This window comes from Mangifera indica, chromosome 3 (genome assembly GCF_011075055.1).
Source record: "Mangifera indica cultivar Alphonso chromosome 3, CATAS_Mindica_2.1, whole genome shotgun sequence".
Classification (NCBI taxonomy): Eukaryota; Viridiplantae; Streptophyta; class Magnoliopsida; order Sapindales; family Anacardiaceae; genus Mangifera; species Mangifera indica.
The window spans coordinates 4,382,926-4,403,853 of NC_058139.1; the positions used below are offsets into that span (position 1 = coordinate 4,382,926).

Consider the following 20,928-nt stretch of genomic DNA (forward strand, 5'->3'; position numbering starts at 1 on the left):
TTAAAAACAATATGTGTTTTTATCCAATTACCCAAAAGACAGAAACAAGTCTTTGTATTCACAATCCATCAGCACCGTCCGATTTTTTCTTATTTATATTCTTTTCCCTAATTAAAGTGGTCACCCAATAAATGAATATGCCCTCGTGCTCGTGCTCATACATACAGCTCCGGAAAGGCGGAAACTATCAATTATTGAGTCACTTCAGATATCTTCCACCTCAGAATTATAAAACCAATGATTCTTCCACACGTGTACACGATGCCACTTGTGCCACTGCACTCCCCGTTTCCAACCCGGCTTGAGCTGCGGCTGGGCTGTTGCTTCCAACTTTTCTCCTCCTCTTTGGTGACTTACTTTCCGCTGAAGAAGTCGGCTCTGGCGATGATCGCTTCGAAGTGATTCTAACCGGCTCTGGTTCGCCAGAATTAATCCTCAAAGGAAAATTCAACAAAGCTCTTGAACCCCTCATCCTATAAGCGGCTCGGTCATAAGCCAAAGCGGCGTCTTCAGCCGTCTCAAAAGTTCCCAACCAAACCCGGGCTCCATTTTTTGCCGGGTCCCGAATTTCAGCAGCGAACTTTCCCCACGGTCTCTGTCTAACTCCCCTGTAATGTTTTCCCTTCGAAGGAGCAGCCACCGCTGGAGTGGCCGGGGCCTCAGGCAGAGCAGCAGGAAGAGCGCTAATTGGCTGGTCAACAGCCACGAAAGGCTCCTCCTTCACCGGGAAATTAAGCTGAAAGCTGTCGGTAACCTCCTGTTGGACTGGAACCCAACCTTGAGTGAGAGCATCCTGCAAGAAATTGTAGACAAGCATATCCTCAGAATCATTTTCCTTCAAAGGAAGAGCCCCCCAAGTGTCAGTTAAACAAGGGTACAAGCGGCTGAAACTGGAACTCCGGCAATAAGAAGTGGCGGTAGGAGGAGGAGCAGTGGCAGTAGAATTACAAGTAGCAGTTGAAACAGTGAGTCCAGGGTCCGATTCACCGAGTAAATGACGGCGAACTGACTCTAAAATTGCAAAATCAGATTGAACAATGCTTTGCCCGTGCATCATAATTGGATGAATTGGATAAAGAGAGGAAAGAAGAGGAGGAATTTGATTGTAGTGGGCGTCGAATTTTTTGGTCGTGAGGAGAAGAGGGAAATATATAGAAAAGACAGGTGCATGAACGTGGAAAATTTTGGGAAATAATATTAATATAATTGCAAATGGGAATGGGTTTCTTTGAAACTTCCAACTCCGATGGGGATTTTTATCACGTGGTTTTCTGTTTTTTAATGCCCACTTGTCAACTTGTTTGTAGATTATTGAACAAGGGTGACGAGCTTATCATACAGTCCCAATTCACCCTGACGTATATTTTGATGATGTAGTTCATCAGAAATTTTATCTTTTTGTTTATACTTAATTTCATTGTCCTACCCAAGGTTTGGCATACGAACACTTTTGTACCTCTACATATCACAAAATAAATAATACGTACAAATTAAAAAAAACTTATAAAGTAGTAAAAAGTGAAATTACTCATTTCTTATTTTATTATTTATTTTTAAAATTATTATATAACCTAAAATTAACAAACAAAAATCCTATAAATATCCACATTATATTAAAATTCACTTATTTCTCATTTTTTTCATGTATATCCTCTTCTTCCTTTCAGTTGATTTTGTCAATTTCAATTCAATCGACCAATTGATTCGTTGACTAAAAGTTTTCATTGATGACAATTTTTAGTCAATTGATTTGGCAACAACTTGAAATCAATGAAAAAAGTGATAGTCTAAAGTCGGTAATTGGCAACAATGAGATTATGACAATGGTAAAGAAGCAATGTTGGTGTTTGCGTCTCCAAAAATAAGTTAGAGATTGATATAAGTTTAAAACATTTTTTAAGGTTAAATTGTCATATTAAAAACATTGGGATTTGATGTATAAGAAAATTATTTTTTTAATTTATAAATGGTAAAATTATTATTTATTTTGTCTTATATGATTGTTTTTTCAAATAGAGTTTGATTTTCAGTAAAAAAAGTGATTTTATATCATTTATGATGGAAAGTGTTTTAGGCTAAACTTTGGTGGAAAATGTGATTTTACTCTTTTGATTATATTATATACATGAAAATAATAATATTTTTGGTCTTTTCAAGCAATCTAATAAATAATAAGAAAGATTAAAAATAGATAGCCAAAAGACTATCTCCCACCAAAGGCTTGTCAAAATGACAAGCTAATTCTTACTAATCATCTACTTTTATTAATGAATTTTGTTTAGTTAAAATGTAAAAAATCATTTTACATAAAATTTTATATTCTACGTATATTCAGGATGACCTGTAACTTTTTAAAATATTAGAGGTGCAATAAAGTTTTTAGATTTTTTTAAATTTTAAAAAAAGTTTAATGTGTTTTTAAAATTTTTAAAATTTGAATATTGTCTCTTAGTAGTCAATAAAAAAGTTACACTTTATAAAAACGAAACAAAATTAAACATTTCAGGATTTGATTTTATATTTTTTAGAGATCTAAACAAATAAATTTTTTAATTTAATATTTATATTAGGTATTATTGATAATTTTATAATTTCAATAGAAGGATAAAAAATTATTTTTAAGAAATCAAACAGAATTCATGGATGGATTAAAGAACAGGTGACACTGTGATTTCGTCAAAGGTTGGGTGGGAGATAGGAATTTGACCGATTAAAAAACGGATGAAGATTAAGGTTAAGATGGAGATGGAGGAAAGGGACAGGGACCGTCGGTTTGCACAAATTCAATGTTTGTAGACATATTGATTTAAAAAAATATATAATAACAAGGGAAGTCAATGTCCACTTGTATCAATTTTGCAAATGCTGCTTGTCGGCTTCTTCACTTTATTATTTACCTTTGGACATTCACTCTTTTTTTACCTCTAATCTCCATTGGCCTTTGATTACTGCGTCCCTCAACTTAAAATCGGCTTATTCTCGTTCGGGATATGGTAAAAATTTTTTATATTTTAAAATTTTAAATATTTATTTATAAAATAATTTTTATTAAAAATTTTAGATAGAATTATAAATAAAATTATTATTTATTACAAAATTTAATAAATAAAATTTTATCATATTTTTTTTATGTTTAAAAACTTATAATTTCTCTCCAATACAAAGTTTCAGAGTTGACAATTTTGGTATTAAGGTTTTTTCTCTCTTTTTTGATAAGGATTTATCGTTTTCGATCATCGACTATCTTTCTTTCTGTCTTATCTCTCTCTTCTAATCTATTTTTGAATAATGATCAATGAGTTTCGTTTAGATTTTTAAACAATTTTTGTTGATTGAGAGAGGTCAAGAGGGAGAGAGAACGATTGATTATCAAAGACTACATAACTGAATTAAAGGAAAAAAATTTTAAGAAAAAAATTATTATCTTTTAAATTTTAAAGAAAAATTTTGGGGAGAGAGATAAGAGAATAATGAGATTTTTAAATTAAACAAAAAAAATGATAAAAATTTAATTTTTTAAAAATTTTTATTATATAATAATTTTATTTAAAATTTTTAATAAAAAAATATTTTATAAATATATATTTAAATTTTTAGAAGTTAGAAACTATTGGTAGGTTTAACCATATTTAAACGGGAATAAGATTTTTGCCTTTTATCATATTCTCGTAATTAACAGACACGTCAGTAAAACTTGACCAACCTGGTCAAATATGACTTTGACTTTGAATCTCCTGGCTCCTCGCTAACTGCTTGTCGACTTACCGTCACACGTGACAACCGCCAACACGTGCAGTGTACCGCAATGCTAGACCTGGATAAATTTTTCCACCAAAAGGACAAGAAAAAGTAAAATAAAATAATGAATAGTGCACGTGTTAAAATAAGAGGCTGCATTGTAGCTTGTTTTCTTGTTTTCTACGTGAAGCAATGTCTGAGTCAATAGTTTCATAATTGAATGTTGAACAAAATTCCTCTGCTTTAGCAGGCTTAAATAATAATTATTAAAAAGATCAAATTATAAAGAGCCATCCGTAACATTTGACCACTATTTCAAAAGGATATGTTATGAGGCGAATCTACAAACTCATACTTGAAATTGTGTGCGCCGGATGCTGATCTGGCAAGTTAAAAGGTTACTTATCCAAGATAGCAACGTAACTGGAAATAGTTTCGCGGAGTTACTCCAAGCGACGGTAAATGGAGAAACTTTGTATATAAAAAAATATAAATTTAAAAATTAAAAAGATAAAATTAATTTATCGAAAAAGATAAAACACCATCTAATCTCGATAAAACTTTTAAATGCTTCATCTTCTTAATTTTTAGACAATCAATTATATAGAGAGATCGAGAAAGAGTGATCATTAAAAGAAAAAAAAATCGTCAAAAAATGAAAAAAATTTCTAGGAAAAAATTATTAGTTTTTTAAAAAATAAAATAAAATCTTAAAATTAATAAAATCATAAATAGATGAAAAAGTTTTTAAAATTTAAAAAAGAAAAAATCTAAAAATAAGTTTTTTTGACAAAAAAAAAAAACCAACAATAGTTGAATATACTCTAATATGTTACAACGTGAGCGGTGACAAACTACACATTGATGCAAAAACTAATAAAGAGCCGGTCTCATATTGGGTTGGATCAATAGTTCTGGCTTGCCCCAATCCTGACGGACTTGTATGATGAATTGTGGCCCATTTTAATACAAGAGTTCAAGCATCCATAATCACTGGAACTGACCTACTTATCCTCACACCGAACCGAAGTCTTTTAAGTTCAGTATTCCCAAGATTTCTCTCTCAAAGAAATCTCCAACCTTCAGAGTTGCTCAGTTTCAGTGTTTCAGCTATTTCAGAAAGACAAAGATGACAGGAAACTGCAAAATAAAGAAGATCTCGACAGATCATTGTGCACACCAAAGAATAGGTTAATGCAGCTGATCAACCAACTTTCTTGAAGCAGAAAATAGCCTAACACCTATGTTACAAAAAGATAATGAGTTTCAGCATGAGATGATAAGTGAAAGCTAAAGCTAAAAACAATGCCGCATCAATCCTGAAGATTTTTACTACCTCCAATAAGAATCTGACATACAAATTACTCAGGCCTTCTCTATCATTGGAAGATATCTAAATCATGTATATGTTGTACAAGATCTTCTCTATATATTAATTAGCACACATCACTAAGGATTGACCATATCATCAATGGCACTTCCACTCTTCCAGATAGAGCCCTTCAAGTATCAGAAGTTGAACCTTTAATTCACAGCCTCTAAAGGATGCTTAAAATTCATGATCTTCTTCAATTATGACTAGAAAATGAACATGTCAAATCAATAACAAAGAAATGTGAACGATGGATGATCCACTGAAGGAATTTGTGACATATATAAAAATCTAAGAATTGAACAGTATAAAACAATATTATGATCAAGGGTTAGAGAAGATACTGTATAGCAGACGTCAGACGTTGAAGTTGGGGAACAATAAAAAACAAGACTTCAAAAGTTCAGAGATTTGAAAACTGAACAAAAGACGGGAAGACTCAACCGTCTTCCCCTCTTTTTCCAGGTCCTTTCAAATTCAGAAAAAGGCATGTGGATATTATAGACAGACTGCCTCTGCGGTTTTGGCACGGAGTTATTAGGAATGCCAATCTTTGGGGAGAAACAGCTTCTAAAGCAAAAGAAAGCTGCTATCCCTTGATGATTAAAATTGTCTAACAATCAAGGGTCTCCAAGAAAGAAAATTCTGTTTGTGAAATCCATGATCCTTCTTGTACTATGAGGAAATCAAAACACAATTGCTCCCACAATAGCAAGCCCTAAAGTCAGCCTTAACAGTGTTTCCCCAAAAATCATGAATGCATAATTAGTTTCTGAGTTCAGGAATACTCTAAAACATACAATGTTTAAAGATGATGTTTCAGGAGATTCCAAGACTACAAAATTGTTAAGCATAGAACGTATCTGTTGTCTTAGTAGGTATTGAACTCCTGGAATTGAGTCTGAAGTTACAATAATATATCATCAGGACTAACAGTCGAAGTTGAAGCTCCAGTCATGACACAACTTTTGTGAGCGTTGAGCTTGTCAATTTGACAAACCACAGAAGTCCTTTGCCTTATTTATATGATGTTTGGAACAAAGATTTCAATCTAAAATTACGCTGTGCATTTGAGTCAACTGATAAAAAAGGTTTGCTCAATTAGATTCATCAAAAAAGTTTTAAACATACCGAAAAAATAATTTGCATCAATTAAGATAGGTTTAGGATTCAACATCAACTAAAGATTCAATGGTATAATTTTTATTTTTGGTTGAAATTGATACATGTAAACGGAGCCAGTCAGAGTTATCGTTTATCACACAACAGTTGAATTGACATTTCACAATTTGGTTGACATTGAAATTGCACCTTACACCTCCCATTGTATGAAGAAAAATAATTAAAAATAACATGTTAACTTTAATTGCAGTCAACCACAGGAGATCTGAATAATCTATATAACAATAAAAAACACAAATCCAAGTTTGAAAGGCATTAATATTATCTTCGTTGCCACCCAAGAAAGTCTCCTTCTGGCAATGGAGTCTTCTTTCTTTAGACACAATCTAGAAGATGAAATATTCCTAAGCAATCAACATGTTTCTTTTTGTCTTTCCCAGAACTAGAAGCGGGGAAAAATTCTACTGTAAAACATGATGCATATCGACTGCAGATTTTGGAAATTAAAACTTTGTTTTATGCACCTATTACAGTTGAGAAAGAGAACTAAAGATAATTGATGAAATAGTCAAGCCATGAAATATAGTTAAAAAAAAAATGCATGTTTCTATATTGACATATTTATTCTATATATGTGTGTATAGTTAACAGAACAATCACCAATTGCCGCATAACACAGCTAATTCAATAATTCATTGTCACCATAAGTTTTCAAGGCTTCCGTGTTTTGGAGCATTGTCAAAAGGTATACAATATGATATTTTCACCATTTAACGCACGGCAAATTCTTGAACTTGGTTGAATTTTCAATTTCAATGTAAATTGCTTTTTGAAACATGACAAAGATACTTTAGTTGTTTTTCAAATCATTCTCCAATAATGAATGTGATTAGGGTTGAGATTGGTTAAAGAATAGAGAGATAGAACCAGCAGTTCAACTGCTACAATTGACTGCTTCCCACTTTATAAATATATTAATCGGTCTTTATTATAACATCAAATCAAATTTAACTAAATCACCAACTTCTACTAAATTATGGATTCCCAAGCCACAAGCTAAAAGAAAAGTTCTGGTTCATACTTGGTCAAGCAATGAATCAAAAGAAATGCTTCCTCTGCAGCTTAACAATGGTACAAATACAACACAATTGGAGAAGGGCGAGGTTAACAGATGCACAGTTGTAATGCCTAAATACTAATGAAGATGGTATAAAGATATTTCAGATAAATAAAATTCAACCCGGAAAAAAAGATGGATGAACCCTGGATTCCAAAAGTTAAGAACGTTGATTCAGGCAAAAGAAATGAACACGTTAGGCATTTGGCTTTTTGAATTTTACTAGATTAATATTTATTCCAAGCATATTATATTGTAAATTGGACTATACCATTACCCAAAAAAAAATAATAATAAAGAAAAATATTAGTTATTTTTGACTTTCAAGGCACGAAATCTATCGTAAATCATTCCAGGAGTATTAATTTGAAAGCCAGGTAAAAAGATAAAGAGACTTGTTGATAAAAAAAGGATTATCAAATGTTTCTTGATCAAGTCTTGGTTCGTTTTTCACAAGAAAGAAGCAGGTGCCTTGTCAAAAGGTAAGACCAAATCTATAACTCATATGCAAATTGCGTAGCTTTCTCTTCACTTTTTTCAACCAATTCACCTTTTTAATAGTCTATCCAAACGTTCACTTTATGGAACCAGCTTCCAATCACAAACACCAAAATACAAGCAAACAAGACAATGAAATAATACAATACAATAATGCATAAAAAAGTAGTGTACCAGAGCCCTCCTACGCATTCTTTGACCTCATATGCAACTTGATCCAACGGTTGACATGACACGCGTTCCCTCCTTTAATATTAAATGCTCCGTCGGAAAAAGTCGGGATTGACATTAACAATATCCATTCTATATAAACGTGCCCATTCTCCTTCTCCATATTCAAAATCTTCCACTTCCACATTCAAACTTTTTAGATCTAAAGCTCTCCTAAACCGTTAGCTTCCTCAGTTTCTATGGCCACGCCTAATGAAATATCTGCGCTTGAGTTCATCGAGCGACAACTGTTTGATGAAAATTCTCCTATGGCCGGATTTAATTCGAATTTTTGTGCAGGTCAGTGGATAAACCAAGCTAAATCTCAAGTTTCGACTTCTGTGTCGGATTCTTGTTTGAGCTCACAAGCTTCTAGCTCTGATTCCTCGAATAGCTACTTCAACACCTCCCCTTTCTGTGAATTTGAAACCAAACCTCAAATCATCAATCTTGTTTCGCCGAAGATCTCTCAATCGGCTGACGATTCCTTTGTGTTTGACATCAAACCTCAATTTCAAACGAATATTTATGGCTCCCAATTCGAATCCAAGCCAAACGTTTCTCGGAATTCATCATCTCAAGCCACTAGAAAACCCTCTCTACAAATCTCACTCCCCAAAAAAACCGAGTGGCTCGACTTTTCTAACCAAGATACACAGCCCAAACAGATGAGTTCAGAAGTTGTGGCGGAAACACAGCATTACAGAGGCGTTCGACGGAGGCCATGGGGAAAGTACGCGGCGGAGATCCGGGATCCTAACCGGAGAGGATCACGTGTCTGGTTAGGGACTTTTGACACTGCCATTAAAGCCGCCAGAGCCTACGATAGAGCGGCGTTCAAGCTACGCGGCTCAAAAGCCATCCTCAACTTTCCACTGGAAGCCGGCGAGTGCTACTCGGGAGCCGAGGCTAGTAAGTACGACTCGCGCGTAGAGGCTAGCGCGTGTGAGACAAAGCGGAAAAGAGCAGTTGAAAATGAGGAAGAAGAGAAGAGGCAAGTGAAGGTAGTGAAAACGGAAAGTGTAGAGACGGTTAAGGATGCGCCATGGACGCCGTCGAGCTTCTTAGCATTGTGGGATATGGAGTCGGAGAGTGATGTGAAAGGAATCTTCAACGTTCCTTTATTGTCGCCCTTATCGCCTCACCCGCCGTTGGGCTATCAGCAGTTAATGGTTCTCTGATGGAGTTACAGTTACTGTATGGCGTGAAATTTTTCGAGAGAATGTATATGCTAAATAATTTCATATTTTTCTTTATGAGATTTTAATCCAGTAGATGTAATTCACGTTTCTTTTATAGGACTTAGGATCTGTATGATGAATTGATGATCAATAAAAGTTGCATACAATCATTCACAACCATTCATGCTATCAGAGCTTCAAATCCGCGAATGTCTCTCAATTCTAAAAACTAGCGATTTAAACCCTGTAATCAGAGTTTTATCATTTTTTTGTTACATTGGCCTCCCCATAAGTTTGAAATCTCACAGCCTCACCCACTTCACTAGTCCATTTTCAGGCCACAACAAAGCCCTTTAGCCCGACGTTCCGCTACTGTCGTTGCTTTTGTCTATCGATTGTGCTCACCGTGTCGCCGATTCCCGTCGAAACTGCTGCTATCTCTTATGAAACTGCCAAGACAGCCCCAATCGTGTTGCCTTCCCTGGCACGATTTGTTGCTGTTGTTTGTTGTAATTTGCCCTAATCTCTGCACCGATAATTAGTCCCTCTCCTTCTCTGCCGGTGTTCATTCTCTATCGTTCCTCTCGTCTTGATTCGACCTCCACCACTGTTGCTGCGGCTGCCACCAGCTCCAGCACTTCATCTCCTGATTTGCCAATCCTCCTCTTTTTGTTTGGCGTTGTCGTTAAAGTTGCCTACCATCGACGCTACTTTATCGTCGTTGTTTTCTTCCCACACGGCGCCCCTACCACCAACTCAGGCATTCTCTTCTGCCAGTTGCCACCATCTACAGCCGTCGTTGGCCATTATAGTGAATACGCAACCGTAAAAAATTATTGTCTTCTTTACATTTAACGCAGTTCATTGGTTCTTTCTTTCTTCTTGTTGCTTTTGTATTAAAAATGTTTTAATTAAACTCCTGTCACTCACTTAAGCTAGACATTTCAAAAGTTACTAAACAACCCATTATCTTGTATTTGTCTCACATCGCTATACCGTGGATTTGCTATGTTGCTTCTACCATGATTCTTGCTCTCTGTGTCACAACCTTTGATTTTATGGAGTGTTAAAAAATAAGTGTTTTGATCTAATACAAAATTTGAGTATCATATCTTTGATTATATTATTATTAATGTTTAATGGTTTTATTATTTTTTGGGTGGGTTTGGTATCCCCTTTCATTTTTCTCCATTGTTGCTACGTAACGATTAGTCTACTATCATATAACCGATTTTGTCTTTCATACTCGCTCAATATATCAAAATTGATCTTCACTTTCATGAAGATGAGTTAGTTGTCCAAAGAGCTTTCCCTTATCATTTATATATATATATATATAACATTACTTGATTGTATATGATGTATATGCAATCCCTTACGATTCTTCAATAGCCAAAAAACTTGTTTTTATCTAAGATATAATGAAATTTTAAAGTAATCTCTTTCAATTTTTGAAAACTTAAATACTTATTTATAAATAAAATTATGTTAAAAAATTATATTAAAATTAATAATGAACTTAGAATTCGAATTATTTAGAGTTTTTGAAATTTTTATTTAGAATATTCTTAAAAACCCTACAATTATAGTAAAATTAAATTTAACCATAATATTATAAATAATAAAAATTTCAAAACTTTTGTTTTGAACTCTAATTGAATTTTTTTACCAAAATTTTGTCCATAAATAAATATTTAAATTTTAAAAATTTGGGAGAGAACCCCTTCAAGATTTCATTGCAGCTTGGATGGAATGAAGTCATTTGGCCTTCTCTTCGAGAAAAGTCTTCCATCTGATCAATTCTGACGAAGTGCTGAAGAATAGTTAATATTACGACGACGTGATGTGACTTCTGGGGACCGGAGAGCCCAAAGACCTAGTGGGTTAGGTACTTGCTCCTCCAGTACAGTAAAGATTGACTCAATTCTTGACTTAGTCAACCGACAAACGTTCCACCGTTTGATTAACAATCATCTGAAAATCATGCATTATTAGGATGTTTCATTCCTTAGTCACAGACGTTTGTTCGATTAAAAATCAAATGCTAATGCAAATCTATGTTATTTTGCCATCAGAAGAAGTAGAAACTGGTGGTTTATCATTATTTATACGTAATTTTTGCTTCAAAATAATTAAATTATATAGATACAAAAAACGTAGTAGTCCCTTGGTCTCTGGATATAATTAATTTGTTTAAATTAAATAAATTTTTTTTATAAATGGAAAAATGCACGTAGGTAGAAGTCTTCCATTCAAAGAGTCATTTAATTTGATGTACTAAACAATATTTTTAGGGTTAAATTAGACATCAATTTAATAAAAGAGTCATTTAATTAAACCAAATCAGTAGTTAAATCAATAAATTATTTAAATAAATATTAAAAATAATATATAAATTAATTTTGAATAATTAATCATTCACGCTTTTGTACTTCTGGTTTATGTGATTTTTTATATAAACCATATGTTTCCAATATCAAAACCGTGAAATACAATATTTTCAAAAATATATAAATAAAGTTTAGTTTGTATTTCAGTAACCCCTCAGTCATTATAGATTTTCAGAGTCTTCAAATTATAGATTTTAATATGTACTCATTTTTTAAATATTTTTAGAAGGTCAAAGGACTTATTTCTATTTAAAATATGTTTTTAAATTTTTATTTTTTAATTTTAAAAATATTAAATGCACGTATATAAAATATTAATTGTATTAATTTTAACAATAAAATCTTTATTTTATCTATAATATTAAAAATAAATTCAAATTTTATTTTATTTTATTTTATTTTTTTAAACCTTAAAAACTAAAAGTTTTCTTTTAAGTCAAGTTTTAAAAATGACAAATCCTCCTTTAAAATTTAGTTTTTAATCTCCGGCGTTATCGCTAATGATAAAGAGTCTCCGATGCATTATCATGCTCTAACGATCTCTCTCTCTTCTTTTAGAACTCGGATAAACGAAAATTTTGTATAAGAAAACGAAAAAAAAATTTTCGTCAGTTAAAATTCTAAAGGAGGAGAAAGAGACCTTTAAAATATGGTGAGACATCATATGCTCTTTATCATCGGAGATTGAAAACTAAATTTTAGGGGAGAAACCTTATTTTTTAAAACTTGATTTAAAAATAAAACTTTTAATCTTTAGGATTTGAGAGGGAAAAAAATTTAAGAGATTAAAAATACTTTTAATTTTCTATAAATAAATATTTAGAATTTTTAAAATTAAAAAATAAAATTGTGAAAAAACAAAGGTATAATTTGGGTGTGAACAAGTCCTCTGGCCTTTATACAAAACTGATAAATTAAGCGGAGAGTAGTACTATTTGTCTTGGCCTGTATTTTTCCCCTTCTTTAATAGTCATAGTCAACGTTTCGACACGTCATTTTTTTGGTTTTGTTCTTTAGTTTTTTTATCCTGCATTGCTAGCCCTTGCAGCTTTGACCGGATTTATCAATTTTGGAATAACTAGGAGTATCCTCACTGTGTGTGCACGGCGAAACTAGCAACGGGAGCGAAGACTCAAACTTTGATCATGATCTATAGCAATCGTAATTCTGACATAAAATTTTATCATTTATTAGATAATGTTTGAAAAATATGATATGTACTGGCCAATAATTTAATTATACGGCGGATATTCATAGATCCAAAACTCTTATCTGAATACAATGTATGAGGAGGTATGCAAGGAATCATTGAATTTCAAGACGGACCCAATGAAGATAAAGACTTATCTCAATGCCTTGAAATCTGAGAACAGAAAGAGATAAGAAGGTCATGGATATTACTGTTTCTAGAGCGCCGTTAACATAAATATATATTCTATAATAAGATTATTCTGAACAAAATATAACATCAGCCTTGATTTCTGGAAATAAATGAATAATATATTAATATTTGTAGCCTGCAGATAAGTCAAAGTCACCAAAACCAAACAAATTAGGTTTCCCTGATTGACCAAGTAATCGCCTGATTATTTGTCGATTTGCATAATTTTCTACTTCTATTTGACTTTTTCTTCTACCATGGTTGTCACTTGCAGCAATAGAGACGTGGTCACCACGGCGTGTGTTTTTGTAAGGAAACGGCCAAGGCATAGGTAAAAAGATAAACAGAAGACGGAAGGAGTGGACCGTTATGTTCCATCCTTAAATAGAAATTTCAATGTAATTAAACTGATAAATTAGTAAATCTATTTAACTGTTTATTTGCTAAATTAAAACTAAATAATTAAATATTTAAATGCCACAGTAATTTTTCGAGATCCATTGATGCATAAGTTTCTTCGGTCTTAAAGATTTTTTACTCGATTATAATTTTTTTAGTTTGTCTAATTGGTTTTGATAGACGATTTGATAAATTCAAAATCTAAATTAATTTAATTTAATTGATCATATGTTTGTTATTTGATAAGGATGGTATAAGAGATTAGTCAATTTTATAAAAAAAAAATTGAAATCTTGATTTCTTTAATAAAAAAATTTAAGAGTTTAATATTTTTAATAAAATAAAATAAAATTCAATTTTTTTTGATAAAAAAATGTGATAGTTTAATATTTTCAAATAAAATTATCCTTTTAATATAATAAAATTCAAATGAAGATATAATTAATTAATGTTCAAGGAAATGATTGATACATTGTTCTTTTTATTTTTTGAGAAGGAGACATAGTCTTGGTAATTAAACTATTAATAAAACTTTGTTTAATCAGTTTTAAGCATCTAATTGTTAATTGTGTATTTAAATAATGTATTAATATATTATTAGATGATATTAAATTAAAAATAAAATAACACTCAATCATATGATAACTTTAGAAAACTAATAGACTCAAAATTGGTTTCACGTTTAATTATTTATAATATTATGGCTAAATTTAATTTTACTATAATTATATGGTCTTTAGGAATATTCCAAATAAAAATTTCAAAAACTCTAAATAGCTCGAATTCTTATGATTGACCGGCGAAAGAAAATGTCAATTTTTTTTTATAACTTCATTTTGAAATTACTTATTAAATCTCTGAATAGATGATCAAAGTCTCATTAACAAATTGCCCTCACAATAGAGTTGGACTTGGATTGAACACATTTTTATATTTGCTTAGTGTTCATGACAGTGTTAAGTTAACCTACCCAATTACCCTACAATAGAATTAGATTAAACAAAATTCTCTACTTATTTAATAGTCATAACGGTGTTGAATTAACTTACTTATCTCTATTATCGTAAAATTCATATATTTATTTTGTTTTTTTAATTTATAAACAAATAGTATTAGATCAAAAAATTTTCAAGTCCATCAAATTTAGATAAAATAATATATTATAAAGTTTTAATTAATTTGGTATTATTTAAAATATAATATGCATGGACAAATAAAACAAATAGGCACATTTGGAGTTTGACCAACCTGAAACTTTCATATAATCTCATGAATGTTTGACTTTCAATTGAACACTAAAACTCTGTATACTTGGCTATTGTTAATCCTCAAATCTCCATCCATGTTACTTGCCGAGCTGGGAAAATTCTCCTTCTGTTTTCTGATAATGACACGTAAACTTTCTTCAAAGTTGATGGGATAGCAATTATTGTCGTCACATTACCAATTGTCAAAATCAGAAAACATCCATCGGGGTTTGATATATGAAGGGCAAAAATGTCAATACAAACTTAATTTTAATCGAACGGTTGACTTTTACTTTCCCTCACTCTCATAGCATATTGATAAATAATTTCAAAATTAACACATGAATAAACAAAATAAGTAACTAAATTCAAGGCTAAAGCCACGGCCGTGCTGCTTTAGGAGCGGGAAGGTAGGAGCTGCTTTGCAGGGTGGGTGTGTGTCGGTGAAGATGTAAACATTTAGGGGTGAATGATGCATTTTCAAGTAGTTTGAGGACTAGTTTGATTCAAATAAGTTGGAGATTTCAGAGATTTATTTATCTTTCAGCGTGCAGTCAAGTAAGTCAAGTTTGAATGTAGCGGGTGCTCTTTGAGTGAATTGCACGTGCGAATTAGAAGAATATGTTGAAGTTAGACTTTGACTTGAGTCGTGATTGGGCTGCTGACTCAACTACCCACCCTCTAATGGGGGCTCTGAAGCCCAATATCTCTTCTAATGGATACAGGTTGGAGGGCAAATTACTGGTAAGGAAGAGCTTGGAAATTTGGCAAATCAAGGGGTCGAGAATCCTTTATTGCATATCATTGTTAAAGTTTTGGAAATTTCACTCGACTTTAAATTTTATTTATGTATATATAATTTGATTTCTTCCATTGAAAGGTGCGATATCCACACCTTGGTTCCATCGTACATTACCAAATTACTATGCAAGAAATGAGGAAGAATCTAACAACTATGCTTAGTATTTATCTGCGCAATCTCCTTCAAGAATTAAACTCAAAAGTTTAATCTCTGGCCAGTAGATACAGAGAGTCCCTCTCTCATGTTAATTAAAACTGAGTAGCGCATGAACTTCTTACATGGGGCGTGTTTTCAAGATTATTTCCCCAGTTTTAAACAAATTCTATTAAACACTATGAATTTTTTTCATAGTATTTACCAACTTTCATAGATTTATAAAACATAGGATAGAATTTCCATACTTGAGAAATTTAATCTTTGTTATATATGTAAAGGTATGGATGGTTGATATTTTGATATATGTTGGATTGCCACTTTTGGCATAAGCAAAAAATAGATAAACAAGAAGACTGAAGTACAGACCACTGCCTGTATTGGTACTTGCATGTGCAAAGACCAAAGTGAACAAGAGCTCAAAAACCTCCAAGCATTACAAAGTCTGAGTAGCTTTGGAAGCGGAACAGTTTTCAGTGTAAATGCTGGCGGCGGCGGAGTTGTGTAAGCCTACCTTTGTCTTTTACTTCATTCCCTCTCTTCATGTCTTTTTCTTGTGTCTTCCCATTTTGTTTGGATTTACAATGCAGCTTATATATTCCAAGAATCCAAGTCTTTCCATGCGTTTCCTAAATATCCTTTGTGGGTTCATGCAAAGGAGCCGCCTGTTTGAGCTTACACTGCAGGTACATACTGAAGAAACTCCTCATATTTTATATTTTTGACATTCTAATAACTTTGAGTAGGTTTACTGGTGATCATGGCTGTCCACATTTCTAAGCTTCTTTTGAAAAGATGAATAACACATACCGGTGATAAAATGATTTTATGTTAAAATCTTCTTCAAAAGGTATTGAATTGAGTGAGAGTATCCCATAAAAAAAATTTAGTGAGAGTAAATTATTTCAGGGTTTTATAGGGCTCCGGTTTCAAACTCGGGCTTTGTAAAGCGAGTGCAAGAATTTCTGAATTATTAATGGTGTTTTTGTTAATGTTTGTATTAATACGCAATCTGGCAGTTGGTAGATACGATTTTATCTCCCTGCTTAACGTGAAAATGTTTGAAAGAAATTGTATTTCAAATTTTACACTATTTGGAACCCAAGAACCTTCAATATATCTTATAGCTGTGGACGTTAAAATTAATCAAAAAAGAAATTGGGTTTCTGCTATTTTTTTTCTTCTTACAAGAAAAAGAATTGTTTATAATGGGGGTGATTAGATAAACATCATGTTTTATCCTGCAGCTTATCTACATTAATCTGCTTGGTGGGAGTTGAAGCAGGACAACTAAAATGGAGAATACATCTACTGCTTTTGAAGCTATCAACAACGAACTGTTGATTTGGCACGTACTTATTATTGATCATGTTGTTATATTTATTCTACCTGCTGCAGAGTTATTCTCATAATTATACTAAAGATTTGATCCCCAATAAGAAAAAACCCAAATGCTGGAAGTCAATATTATTCTTGATGCAAGTTGTTTAAATCCTTAAGTTCTATTGATCTGGTGATAACTTGTGAATAAAAAAAAAGTTGGAAACATGAAAGTCTTTCTGATTGTTGATGGCAAAATATGAATGTTCTTGCATAGACTCCGCTAGACTAGATGGACATGCCTCCTGATGAAGTCGTCCATACATAATTTGGGGTACAAGTCTCAAAACTAAGTTGAAGTAAATAATTGTTTCAAATCTGCATTTTCGCTATCCTAATCTAGGAATTGCTTCTGCAGGAAAATATGCTGATTGAGGAAGTTTTTGAAAAGCTTAAATGTACAAAACAGGGTCTAAACTCAGATGAGGTTCAAGCACGACTAGAGCTTTTTGGGTATAACAAATTGGAAGAGAAAAAGGTGTCATATGACTTATTCTCTGTTTTTCTCTTGCTTATATCTTGGTATTATTTGTAAGGTAATTTCTTTTGCCATATCTCACAATTATCTTGAATTTGTAACCACCATTTGCTCCATAGGAAAGTAAAATACTCAAATTTTTGGGCTGTATGTGGAATCCTCTGTCATGGGTAATGGAAGCAGCTGCAATTATGGCCGTCACTCTTGCTCATGGAGGGGTAAGTCCATAGGACTATATCTTCTCTTTTATGATGGAAATGTGAACTTAATCTGATTGCACTTCTAGAATTTTACTCTTGATTGATTATAAGACTATATCAGCTTTATAGAGGAAAATAATGCTGGAAATGCCGCTGCAGCGCTAATGGCTAGGCTGGCTCCAAAGGCTAAGGTTTGCTTCTAGGCATTTTTTCATTTAATTATTCTCTAGCAATTTATCAATCATTTTCTTTTTTTCTTTGTTTCCTTAATCCTGGAAAATTTTTATTCCTCTTCCTAAAAATCGATTGTCTTTCTCAGGTTTTACATGATGGAAGTTGAAGCAAGGAAGATGCTTCTGTGTTGGTTCGCGGAGACATTATCAGCATTGAACTAGGAGACATAATTCCTGCTGATGCCTGTTTGTTTGAAGGAGATCCTTTGAAAATTGATCAGGTATTGATTCATGATTCATGCAAAGACCTTTACAACGTACCCTGAACTTTGCTAGATATGCTAGATACCAGTTGATGATTGTCAAGATGCATATGCGAAACCAAATTAGTCAGGCATTGGTAATGACTTTGAGCTAAAAGTAAGCAAAATAGAGCTGTCTTAGTATTTTATAATTTTTAGTTTAATAATCTCACAAGATGTCAGGTGATTGTAAGAATAGTTCTTCTTGAAAGTCAATTTAGATTTCTATCTGGGGTTGCAGTGATATATTTTCTTTTACAGTCAGCACGTACTGGAGAGTCACTCCCGGTAACAAAAGGTCCTGGTGATGGAGTTTACTCTGGCTCAACATGTAAGCAAGGTGAAATTGAAGCAGTTGTCATAGCAACTGGAGTATATACTTTCTTTAGGAAGGCAGCTCATCTGCTGGAAACTACAACACATGTTGGGCACTTTCAGCAGGTTGATCTTAGAACTATTTTTAATTTTATAATATTTTGAACTCAATGCTCAGAAGCAGTTGAAATCTTAAGCAGGCATGCTTTTGGATTCTAAATTTCAGGCCTTGACATCAATTGGAAACTTCTGCATTTGCTTCATGGCTATTGGGATGGCTATTGAAATCGTAGTCATTTATGCGATTCAGCAAACGCTTTATATAGAATTGGTATAGACAACCTTCTTGTGATACTTATTGGCGGTATCCCAACATTATATAAATAAAATATTTTCAATTCAGCAAACGGTTTTTATTAAGAACCAGGGTTGAGTGTAATCATTAGTGCTGTTCTGACAAGCCGTGCTATTTTTCAGGGAATGAAGAATTACACTGTAAGAGAAAGTTCTCTTTTTATGATTGAAGGAAGCAGAGACTTTAGTATATAAATTTAGGTTCTTTATCCTTACATCTTTAAGTATCTCACTGTTATCGTTCCATTTTCCAGATATATGCAGTATCTATCACAATTGGTGTGCATACTCTTTCCCTTTTGTGTTTTTCTAAATTAATGTTAAACTTTGGTTGCTGGAATCATAGGATGAGTCATCTATCATCTTTGCATAACTGCGATAGCTCTCACTAGCAACTGGTTTTATATAACAGTTGGGATTTATGATGCTTGCTCGTTTATGGAAGTTTGATTTCCCACCTTTCATGGTACTAATCATTGCTGTCCTTAATGGTGGTACGTGCATTACCCTTTTAAGTTTTTAGGGAAAGGAAACTTTTGGATGACATAAAAATTATTCTCCGTTTCCATCTCTCTCAATTACCTCCCCCTTCTTCTAAAAGCCCCCTCGTTTTTTCATTCTCGATCCTCGTCACTTTCATTTCTATCTTCTTACTGGTTGTATTTCCTTGATTTATGAATTTACTGTTCACAGGTACCATTATGACAATATCAAGAGACAGGGTCAAGCCTTCGCCAATTCCTGACAGTTGGAAGCTCAGTGAAATTTTTGCAACTGGTATTGTTATAGGACGTTACCTCGCCCCAGGTGGACTGTTGTATTCTTCTGGGCAGCATCTGAGACCGATTTCTTTCTGGTAAATGAAATTTTAATTAATCTTTTCTTGTCAATCCTTGTGTTATGAAGATACTATTGGTGTTCATCCCACCTCTAGTTACTAAATACTAACTTTTGCTTCTTTCTCTGTTATCTTAGAATCATTTCCATGTCAAAAATTTGAACAGGCAGCAATATGATCATGCTGCCCTGGATAAACTAAGTGCACAGCTAGCATCCACTGTCTACCTTCAAGTTAGTACCATCAGCCAGGCACTAATATTTGTGACTCGCTCCAGGGGATGGTCATTTACAGAAAGACCCGGACTTCTTCTGATTGCTGCTTTCATCATTAATGAGCTTGTAAGTGGACTATAACTGTTGCCATTTTGTTTGAATATTAACATTTTTTGTAAATCTTAGTAGTTGGAGCGTCAACGCTTGGACTAAAATTTTGAATATAACTGGAAGATCTGTAATTTTGTATACTCTATATATCTGTATCCTCTTAAAAGATTGGTCTCACATAGATTGCTTGCCTCAGTAACTGTTGATCTTTTGTTTTAAACAGCTGTGCTTGCTGATGACAGGCTGCAACTATAATATCCGCCATGGCAACATGGGACGTTGCAGGAATTGAAAAGATTGGTTGGGACTGGACTGGTGTTATTTGGCTATACGACATTTTGACTTACATGCTGCTTGATCCCATCAAATTTGGTGTTCGATGTGCAGTCAGTGGTAGCGCTTGGGGTCTGGTGGTGTATTACAATGAAGTCAGTGAAGCAAAAATCTTCTCTCATAACTTCGATCTTTTGGAGGAATCATAATGGTGAGACAAATTTGAATCCACCAAATCAAGATTTTATGTCAAATGAATAAAGAAAGAACATCTATAGAAACATACCTAAATTCACATCGGTGTAAAATCATGTGGTTGACTGTTTAGAATTTAATCATAGAAAAAATCTTTCACTTTTTGTATCACTCGACAATGAGATGTGAATAATGATACAAATAAAATTAGGTTTATTTTGAGATCTCATTATATTTATACTATGTTTATTATATTTTATATGAGTACATCATAAATAATAAAATTTAATAATTATGGTTTCTATGAATTACAAAGCCCGTATAAAAAAGTATTAGTAAATGAGATATACCTAAATCTCAATAATTTTATTATAATATTTGATCACAATAAAATAAGGTTTAACGACATTACCCAAAATGTTGACAGTATACAATGTATACCATTATTAATATGTATGTCTAATATAACAAATAGATAAATTTT

The 20,928-nt window shown here is 32.8% G+C and overlaps 2 protein-coding genes, 1 long non-coding RNA gene and 1 pseudogene across 3 annotated transcripts; 3 read left to right on the forward strand and 1 right to left on the reverse strand.

The window, feature by feature from the left end:
* On the reverse strand, positions 1-1,165 carry LOC123210004 (ethylene-responsive transcription factor 2). Its single transcript, XM_044628151.1, has one exon. It carries the CDS (start codon positions 1,055-1,057, stop codon positions 227-229), a length of 831 nt encoding a protein of 276 aa, XP_044484086.1. The 5' UTR covers positions 1,058-1,165; the 3' UTR covers positions 1-226.
* A 6,955-nt stretch (positions 1,166-8,120) lies between these two features.
* LOC123210003 (ethylene-responsive transcription factor 5-like) lies at positions 8,121-9,418 on the forward strand. Its single transcript, XM_044628150.1, has one exon. It carries the CDS (start codon positions 8,258-8,260, stop codon positions 9,236-9,238), a length of 981 nt encoding a protein of 326 aa, XP_044484085.1. The 5' UTR covers positions 8,121-8,257; the 3' UTR covers positions 9,239-9,418.
* Positions 9,419-15,033: 5,615 nt separating this feature from the next.
* On the forward strand, positions 15,034-17,067 carry LOC123210007. The gene is made up of 2 exons (XR_006501189.1): positions 15,034-16,296; positions 16,858-17,067. It is a non-coding gene; the product is annotated as an uncharacterized LOC123210007 (long non-coding RNA).
* Positions 17,068-17,354: 287 nt separating this feature from the next.
* Positions 17,355-20,524, forward strand: LOC123210860 (annotated as a pseudogene).
* Positions 20,525-20,928: the final 404 nt, after the last annotated feature.

Bases quoted from the DNA above. Each gene is read 5' to 3' on its own strand.
- LOC123210004 (XM_044628151.1), bottom strand. From the start codon at position 1,057: ATGATGCACGGGCAAAGCATTGTTCAATCTGATTTTGCAATTTTAGAG.
- LOC123210003 (XM_044628150.1), top strand. From the start codon at position 8,258: ATGGCCACGCCTAATGAAATATCTGCGCTTGAGTTCATCGAGCGACAA.